This window comes from Lontra canadensis, unplaced genomic scaffold (genome assembly GCF_010015895.1).
Source record: "Lontra canadensis isolate GAN:19392208 unplaced genomic scaffold, GSC_riverotter_1.0 scaffold108, whole genome shotgun sequence".
Classification (NCBI taxonomy): Eukaryota; Metazoa; Chordata; class Mammalia; order Carnivora; family Mustelidae; genus Lontra; species Lontra canadensis.
The window spans coordinates 4,702,318-4,711,672 of NW_022631102.1; the positions used below are offsets into that span (position 1 = coordinate 4,702,318).

General features: G+C 63.1%; 1 protein-coding gene across 4 annotated transcripts in view; it reads left to right on the forward strand.

Annotated features, from left to right (window-relative positions):
• CCDC85C (coiled-coil domain containing 85C) overlaps window positions 1-6,763 on the forward strand; it is a 71,402-nt gene extending 64,639 nt beyond the window's left edge. For 2 of the 4 annotated variants that reach the window (XM_032839703.1, XM_032839701.1), the window contains exons 3-6: window positions 1,389-1,493; window positions 4,859-4,954; window positions 5,790-5,888; window positions 6,582-6,763. In XM_032839703.1, the coding sequence (XP_032695594.1) occupies window positions 1,389-1,493; window positions 4,859-4,954; window positions 5,790-5,888; window positions 6,582-6,671 (390 nt within the window). In that variant the 3' untranslated portion in view covers window positions 6,672-6,763. Of the gene's footprint in view, window positions 1-1,385; window positions 1,494-4,858; window positions 4,955-5,789; window positions 5,889-6,581 lie in introns of all 4 variants that reach the window. The other 2 variants (XM_032839700.1, XM_032839702.1) reach the window with 1 other exon arrangement.
• Window positions 6,764-9,355: the final 2,592 nt, after the last annotated feature.

Sequence of the window (9,355 nt, forward strand, 5' to 3'; positions counted from 1 at the left end):
CATGGCTCTGGTTAGAGGCCGTAATCCGGGGGTGGGGGGCAATCACATATCGAGGGATCTTGGGGATACCCTGCCACACTTCAGGGGCCATCCTTGGAGGGGGCGTCCCCACTTCTGTCCTGTGCCTCTTGGTGACCTTTGTTCACACTCAGGTTCTCCTGGAGGCCATGGGAATCCTTCCGCTCTGGCCAGGGTGCCTGGGTGGGGGTGGAGAGCAGGCGGTGAGGGCTTGGAGCTGCTGTCGGGTGTTTGCTCTGGAAGCCTCCACGCACCTGCTGCCTTGCATTTTTACTCCGGTCCCCCAGACCCTTACAGGGTGCTGCTCTGTGCCCTCTGACCTGGCCCCTGGGACCGAGGGGTTGGGCCTGGGTCTGATGGGGACAGGAGAGATGGCAGGGAGTCGGTGAGGCTGGAGACTCGTGAGAAGCGGGTCTGGGTCCGGCAGTTGGCGGGAGGGGAGCAGGCTGTGAGTGCATCCCTCCGGGGCCGGCGGGGAGTGCGGGGGCTGGTGTGTAGGAGGCAGGACCCCCCCCCCCACCCCTGGGCGTGGTTGTTGAACTGTCTTGCTCACCAACCCCCTGCCCTCCAGGCTTTGTTTGGGGACTTATGGGACCTTCTGTGTGTTTTGTCTGCCCCCCAGCATGCCCTCAGATCCTTTGAAGGATCTGGGCCAGAAACACCCCCTGGGCTCTGAGTGATGCGGAGGGCCCCAGAGGCCATGGCTCCTTCTCAGAGGGCCTGTGTGGGATTAAGCGTGACCCCTGGGTCCCCTCTCTCTGCTGATCTCAGCCTCCAGCTTCCAGGGGCATTTGCTTTGCCCTGAGGGAAATCTCCTGTGGCCAAATATATGTCCATTCACTCCTTCCTTCTGTCCCTCCTGCAGATCCCCCTCCCCCCTTCCTAAGCAGGCACTGGTTCTTGTGGACATAGAGCTCACATTTGGGAACTGCTGTCCGACCGCAGAGGCTGAGGGCAGCCTGAGCACCTCACAGGGACAGGCTCACCTGTGAGAGGCGGGAGCACCCCCCGGGGCTGGAGGGAGTGTTCCCCAGGCCAGGCACGGGAGGGGGTGGGCCCAGTGCAGGATGCTGGAGCAGAGGAAGGAGGGTGGGCGTGGGAGGCCATACTCATTTACTCGTTTACTCTGTTCGAGAAACGCTGATAAAGCACGTGCTGGGGGGCAGCTTGAAGCCCTCCGGCTTTGTGGCACCAACACATGGTGGCAGTGAGGACCGATGGGGCAGGGAGAGGGGAGGGAGGGTGCAGCCCACTGCTGGTGCCGGGGGAGGGGCAGGCAGGAGCAGCTGACCATGTCCTGAAAGAGCCCGGCCCTTGGTGCCCCCAGCACAGCCACTCACCTCTAACCTGTCCCCCTTCCCTCACAGCAGGCAGGCCCTGGAGAGTTCCGGACGCTGCGGAAAGGCTTCTCGCCATACCACTCGGAGTCCCAGCTGGCAAGCCTCCCGCCCTCCTACCAGGACTCGATGCAGAACGTAAGAGCCCCTCCCTAGGGCCACACCACTCACTTGGAGACCCGGTGCCTCCAGGATCCTTGGTCGACATTGTAGGGCAGGGGTGAGGCTCAGTCCATCTCGTGACCTGCCGGGGCCAGGGGAGGCCCAGAGGTTCTATAGGAGCACTCTTGGGGAGCTGCTAGGGCAGCAAGCCCTTGCTGGGCCCTGGAGGGACCCTCCATGCCTGACGCCGCTGGGGGCCCAGATCTCCCACACCTGGTGTGTCTTCTGTGAGGTTACCTGCAGGTCCTGGGAGTTGGGGGACAGGTAGCCCACAGGTCAGAGGATCCCAAGGTGAAACGGGTGACCCTGTGGGGCAGGGACCTGGACCCCCTTTCCTCACCAGGCTGGCTGTCCCCGCCCTCCCTACCTCTGTCTCTGTCCACTTTCCCCACTCCCTGCCTGCTTGAGTCAGAGGCTGCATGTCTGCCCAGGGCCCCCGAGCTTCTCCCTGACGAGGGTCACTGGCCAGGGTGCCATGGGGCAGGGTCCAGCAGGCCCTGGGACTCCAGGCCCCATGGAAGGAGCTGGCCTCGGAAGGGGGCTGAGTACCAGTCTTCCGAGAGCAGGGTCAAGGCTGTTGACAGTCCCTGGGGGGAGACTGGTCGTCTGCCTTTTTTCTTTTCGGGTCAGTTGACTTTATTTATTTATTTTAAAAAACATTTTTAAATTTATTTATTTTGACAGAGAGACAGCAAGAGAGGGAACACAAGCTGGGCGAGCGGTAGGCAGTGGGAGAGGGAGAAGCAGGCTTCCCGTTGAGCAAGGAGCCCAGTGCAGGGGTTGATGACTCACTTAATTGGTTTTTAGCATATTTACAGATTGCTGTAGTTATCACAATAGAACATCTCCTTACCCCACAGAGGAACTCCGCCCCCTTTAGCAACCCCTCCCCACTCTCGCCTGCCTTGGCTGAGCACAACCACGGGTGTGCTCCTGCCTCTGCAGACTTGCCCATTCTGGACATTTTTTGTTTTTTTTAAAGATTTTATTTATTTATTTGACAGACAGAGATCACAAGCAGGCAGAGAGGCAGGTAGAGAGAGAGGAGGAAGCAGGCTCCATGCTGAGCAGAGAGCCCGATGCGGGGCTCGATCCCAGGACCCCGGGATCATGACCTGAGCCGGAGGCAGAGGCTTTAACCCACTGAGCCACCCAGGTGCCCCCTGGACATTTCCTAGCAGCAGAGTCCTGTAGCAGGCCACCCTCTGTGACTGGCCGCATCCGCGGGGTGCTGTGTTTTGGAGGCGATGCCGTGGGCTCGAACCTCCTACCTTTGTGTTGCCGGGCGATACTCCATGGGTGCAGGCACCCCCTCCCCCTCCCCCACCCCCGCTTAGCGGCTGGACATCTGAGCGGTGTCCACGCTTTGCCTGGCGTGGGGAGCACCTCTGCGAACGCTCTGGACGAGTGGTCGTGTGGCTTCTGTTCTCTTGGGGACACACTCGACTCCCCACTTTGGGCACCAGCTCTGGAACCCCAGATCCCGTTTGAGCCCTGCGAGCCTTCTGTCAGACCCATGGTTCTGTCCTCATCTGTCACATGGGGGTGCAGGAAGATAGCAAATCAGGGGGTTTCTTGGGTGGGGGGGTGGGTGCCGAGAAAGTGGGAGGTGTCGCTGGGCTGGCCCTCCCGCCACAGCCCCCTGCAAGCTCCAGTCCCACGGCGTTTACTTCTGACCCGGGTTACACGTCCAGCGCTGGCTTCGTGGACAGGACCTGCAGCCACGTGCTCATTGGCAGCCTGGTGAGGCGGGTCAGGGAAAGGCTGTCCGGGCCACTCCTGGCTTCCATCCTGCCTGTGCTCTGGGAAGCAGCCCCTGGTGCCCTTACAGAGCAGGCTGTTCAGGGAACCCCACTTGCAGATGGGACGGGAGGCCAGAGGTGCCAGGGCCCAGGCATCTGGTGCCTTCCAGGGCTGAATGCGTGTGGCTGTCGCCCCCTGCTGGCCAACGGTGGAGGGCGCTCAGCCTTCGCCTCAGACTGTGCACCTGCTTTCGGGCAGGTGTGTGTGTGTTTTGCGCCCATCGGACAGCGTGCCGGGGCTCTGCACATAACCTGGGACACCGGAACCCTTTCCATCATCCAGATGAGGAAACTGAGGCACAGAATGGGTTGAGCCCTACTTCAGGGCCTTGCCCAAGCCCACACAGCATGGCTGGGCTGGGCAGGCTCCCCGGGTGATGGCCCTAGAAACCAGCTCACCAAGTCCACCTGGTCACTGGGGTTCAGTGACTGAGAAGGAAACTGAGACTCAGAGGAGGGACGGATGTGCAGGGCACCCCGGCTCCCCAGCCTCTCCCCGGCTGCTTGCACCCACGTTTCCCGGGGCGCTTGCCGCTTTCTGTCTGGCCTCCAGCACCTGCTGGCCCCCGTTAGACCCACTCCCAGTGTCTTCTGACCTCCCGGCTTGTGTTGGCCCCAGGGAGCTCCATCCTCCAGTCCTCCTTTACTGGGGCCCGAAGTCCGGGGTCCCCCTACAGCTTGAGGCACACCAACTGGTCCAGTAATTCCATTGAAAAGCAGCTAGGGCCCCTGGGCAGACATTCAGCCTCTGACACAGGTGGGCCTGACTCCAGAAGGCTGACTCCCCTCTTCACCTGGCCTTGTCCCCTGCTCCCCGGGCTGTGGGGAGCTGGGCGCTTGGTTGCCATCTGAAGTGCTTGCTGAGGGGTGCCTGGGTGGTTGAGTCGGTTAAGTGTCTGCCTTCGGCTCAGGTTGTGATCCCAGGGTCCTGGGATCGAGTCCCGCATCGGGCTCCCTGCTCAGCAGGGGGCCTGCTTCACCTTTTGCCCCTCTCCTCCAAATGCTTATGCTCTCTGCCCTCTCTCTCTCTCAAATAAATAAACGCAGTCATTATTTTATTTTATTTTTAAAAAAATGTTTGCTGAATTTGGTGGCACGCCTCAGGTGGCCAGACGGGCCAGAAGCTCAGGGCTGGGAGGCAGGGCTCAGGGTCAGAAGAGTGTCCCTGCGGAGGGGGAGTGGGGGCGATGTCTAGTTAGCCCACTCACCTGGTATCGGGGGAAGGGGGCAAACCTGGGGTTTGCTGGGGGATCTTTGCCAGCCCCCGCTCTTCTCTGAGCTGCCCTCACTGCCTCTGGGAAACAGAGGACAGACCCTGCACGTGGGCTGCGGAGAGGAGCCTGCGAGTTGGGGTGGGGTTTGGGGTGGCCCCCGTCCTCTGCCCCGGCCTGGGCCTCGCACCCCGCCTCTTCACCAGCAGCTCTCGGCCCTCAGCTTCTCCTGCATTAGTCAGGGACCTCTCCCTGCCACTGGGCGCCCCTCTGGCCACCACCTGGGGGCCGCCGGGGACCAGCTAAGCCCTGCGATTCCTTCCCACAGGGCCCAGCTTGCACAGTACCTGAGCTGTCCTTGCCCCCCTCCGCCGGCTACAGCTCTACCGGACAGAAGCCCGAGGCTGTTGTGCACGCCATGAAGGTGAGGGTCAGGCCCCGCCCACCCACACCCAGAGGCTGCTTCCGGGGGGGGGGGGGGGCAGGGGGGGGGGGGGGGTGGCGCCCAGGTCCCTGGTGCAGTGCAGACCCCGGACCTTCCACCCTGCATGTGCTCTGAGTCCGTGCGTGTCGCCACAGCGGGGCGGTGGGGAGGGGCCCTGAGCCCGGAACATCTTGGGGGAGGGAGTTGGAGGTGTCTGTTGGCAGCAGGTTGTCACCCACCTGCCATCCCAGTGACGGGAAACGTACTTGGGCCAGGTAGGGGAGGGTGGGCACCCCCTCTAAGAGAGGTGGGGGCAGGGCTGGGGTGGGACCAGGCTCTGGCCTCCGAGGCCCGTCCTCACTCGCAAGTACAGCTCCCGGGGGGCTGGCTCGCTGGGCCCCACCCACCGTGGCCGTGCCCCCCACCCCTCACCCGTGCATGGACATAAGTGCTCTGTGCCCCGGGTGCGCAGGCCTGTCTGCACAGATAACAGCATTCTTACATTGGTGGGGGCAGTGACTGGGACACATACACACGCACTCACCCTGTGTGAGTGGGTGCTTGCTGGGGGCCCTCGGTTGGAATGAGCACACCTGTCTGAGGGTAGTTCCCCCACCAGCCTGTCCTCCCTGCTCCCCGGGGACCCGGCTTCAGCTTCACCCCCAGCTGTGATGTTGGGGGTGCGGCTTACCTTGGGGGAAGTTTGCTAGGGTAAGGGAAGAGGACCCCCCCATGGGTCTCTCCATGCCCCTCATGCTGGCTGGGACCCAGTGGCTCGGGATCCTTGGCGTCCGTGGGCAGCCTTCCCCCTGACCCTGGGGCCGGTTCCCCGCAGGTCCTGGAGGTGCACGAGAACCTGGACCGGCAACTCCAGGACAGCTGTGAGGAGGACCTGAGTGAGAAGGAGAAGGCCATCGTCCGTGAGATGTGCAACGTGAGGCGCTTCCCGGGGCTCGGCGGTGGGGGTCTGGGGTCTGGGGCCCAGGGTGCGGGGCTGCAAGCAGGGCGGGTCCTGGCGTGACCTGGAGGCCTGGGGGAAGGCACCGGAGCTTGGACAGCCCTGGCCAGTCCTCCCCCCACTGCCCGTCCCACTTCCGCCTGAGAGTGGGGGCCCTGACCTCTCCAGGCCTGTCCGTTCCCGGAGCTCCGCCCCCAGCCCCCTCGGACTGGCACCGTTCACCCCGCATATCCCATCCCATGGCCCCTGGTGGCCCCCAGTGGCTGCTGGCCACACAGGTGGTGTTCAGACCAGAGGTCGGGCAGGACCCTCTGCTCTGAGAGCCTGCAAGGCTGGGGCTGCGTTTGCTTCTGGAAGCTGGGCTGTTTCTGTGGCTGCCCAGAACGGGGAGCTCAGCCCTGACCTGCCTGGCCGGGGTGTGTCATCTCTGGACCCTTTTTAGGAGGCAGCAGGGGCAGAATCTGGGCCTCACCTGGGGCCGGGTGTTCTGTACCCACCTCCTCTGCTGCCTCCTGCCTCTCTGGGCCTCATGTGGCCTCAGTTTCCCCTCTGGGCCCCACAGCTGTGGGGAATTTTTGGGTGATTTTGAGGGGCCCGAGGCAGTGTGGGTGCCCGGGTCAGCAGGTGGGCTCGGGTGGGCTCTGCACTCACAGCTCGCCCCATCCACAGGTGGTCTGGCGAAAACTAGGGGACGCGGCCAGCTCCAAGCCCTCCATCCGGCAGCACCTGTCTGGGAACCAGTTCAAGGGGCCTTTGTAGGGCTGCTTCTCTGTGGACATGGACTGGCCCTGCAGGGCGCCCAGGAGGAGTTGCAGGCCCCCATGTTTGTTTCCTGTGGTGAATTGTACATAGGACACTGCCCGCCGTGACCCGGCCCCTGTGGGTCCAGCACGCTGACAGCCGGGCCTCCGTCTCCCTCCTCACGCACCAGCACACGGAAGACGAGAGGCCGCCGGCCGTGCCCCACGGCAGAGCGGCCCAAACAGCCTCGTCCCTGCGCTGGGGCCCCGCTGCCGGGAGGCTGAAGGCTGTGTGGGGGCTCAGGGCCTGGCATCCCAGGCTGGGCCCGGCCTTGGCCGAGGGGCACCTCATCGAGCCTTCTACCCGCTGGCTGCTGCCCACACTGGACAGAGGCCACCGGCAGCTGGACCTGACACAAGGGGCACCCCTTCTCACCCATCTGCGGCCTGAACCCCAGCTCACTGAGCCCGCGTCCGAGTCGTGGAACAGGGAAGCTCATGGTGTCTGTGGCTGGCTGGAGGCCCTGAGGCCCTTCCTCTGGCACCCCTGCCGCCCCGCCCCGTGCCCAGCTCCCTGCTGCAAGCTGCTGCTTGGTTTCAGGGTGCTTCCCCCAGCCCCGAACACATCACTCGCTGCAGAGTCTCCCCTCCCACCCCGGGGCAGGTCATGCCCTAGCTTTTTGGGTCCCTGCTGCCCAGGACCCGAGGCCTCTCCATCTCTGTGCTTTCACATGATGGGCCAGGGAGCTAGGAGGCTGTGTGGAGAGTCTCTGGGCCGAGCCCCACGCTCTCTCTCCAGATGGGCAGCACCGGGCCGAGCTGGGTCTCTGGTGTCCCCCAGAGCCCAGCCCCAGCCGGGGTCACTGTGGACGGAGCTGCACGGGCTGGCCGGTGGGGGACTTCTGCCCTCTCTGGAAGGAGCCCGACCTGGCTCTGGCTTTAACTGGCTGTGTGACTCAGCTTCTCCAGGCCCCTGGTGGGAAGACGAGGTCTCAGGTTCTTTGGGCCGTGCTCACCACCCGAGGCCACCAGCTGGGTTCAGCCCGGGCCTCCGTCGCGGCCCGCACGCCCGGGTGCTCCCCCTGCTGCAGAAGCCACTGCTGGCTGGGCCGGACGGAGCCGGGGACCGAGCGGGGTCCACTGCCTTGCTGCCTCTTCACAGGTGCTGCCACCTCCCCTCTCTGAGCTTCAGTGTCCTCCACTGAGAAGGGACAGCCTCAGGCCCTCTTCGTGGGGCTTGGGATCAAACGAGACCTTCCGTGTAAATGACCATATACAAACTACAGATGAGATAAACAAATGTTGAAATTGCTGAGGAAGGTGAGGCCCAGAGGGTGGGTGGTCGGGGCACATTACAGACGAACTCACAGATGCTGGGAAGTGCGGGCGGGGGGCACTGGCCGTGTTGGCTGCTCGCTCCCGCCACCTCTGCTGGCTGGTGGGGCTTGGCTCCATGCCTCAAGCACTGGAAGAGCCCAGGAGGCCACTTTTGCAGCGGGCAGGCCTCATCCAGGCCGGCACGAGGGACGGGGGCCAGGAGAGGGGATGGGGGAGGCCACCCTGTTCCTAGAGCCCCAGGGGGGACTTTGTGCCATTCCCACCGCCTGTCGGCCATCGGCGCCCGTGGGTGAGTCGTACACTCTCAGGGGAAAGGCTTATAGCCCTCCTTGTGCCCAGGGAATGCTAAGTGGGTGCTGGTGGCAGCAACAGGCATGTTCCTCTTGCTCTGGGTGTTACAGGGACCTCTGGGCTCTCCCTGAAGCTCCCTCTCACTAGGGGTGTGCATCGAAAGCGAGGGAACATCCTTGGTGATGGTACCAAGTAGTTCTTGCCCTAGTGGGCAGTGAGCTGAGGGACAGAGGCTCCCCTCTGGATCTTGGAGTCCAAAGAACCACAGAGCAGCCCGAGGTGCGGGGGTGGGTCCCTTTTGGGTGGGAGCCCATTTGTCATGTCTGGATCAGGCCGGCCTGGCCACCACTGAACATTAGCAATAAATCAGGGCCCTGGTATCTGCAGATCTCCTGCACACTGGCCCAGAGAAGAACAGCTTCGAAGGGACCGTCCCTGCCTCGGGAAGGTGACCCTGTCCGTCATGCTGTGGGGTACCTGGGGGTCAGGTGGGGCGTTTCTGCCTGGATCCTCCTGTGCGCCACACAGGCAGCAGAGCCAGGCGCAGACCTCTCCTTCCCACCGCTGCTCGTGTTGCTGAGCCAAGTGCGTGGGGATGGCTTTCAAGGACAGAACTGCACCTGTGACAGTCATCTAACATAATAAGCTGTTCAAAACAAAAAAAACCAAAACAAACAAACAAACAAAAAAAGCCAGCAGCACCTCTGCCTGGCCCCACAGGGCAGGGGTTGGGTGGGTGCAGTGGGAGCCCACAGGCTAGAGGGGATCAGAGGAGCCTCACTGTGGGGACAGCCGGGGGCCAGGCGAGCACGAGTCCCAGCCCTGCCAGCAGCTCGGACGTGCGTTGGGTGATGTTGGGTGATCTCCCCTCTGGAGCCTTAGCTGTAGAAGCTCATGGTGGGGGACGGGTGTTGCTGAACTCGGTGCCCTTTCATAAAGGTCCCTTTACGTTTCATACTCTGATTCTAGATCTTGAAGTCCCGTGTGACATCTGGACTGGGGCTTCAGTTCCCACTGTGATGGATGTCACCCTTCCAGCCTCACCCCAGGTGGCCAAGCCCATCCTGGGATCAG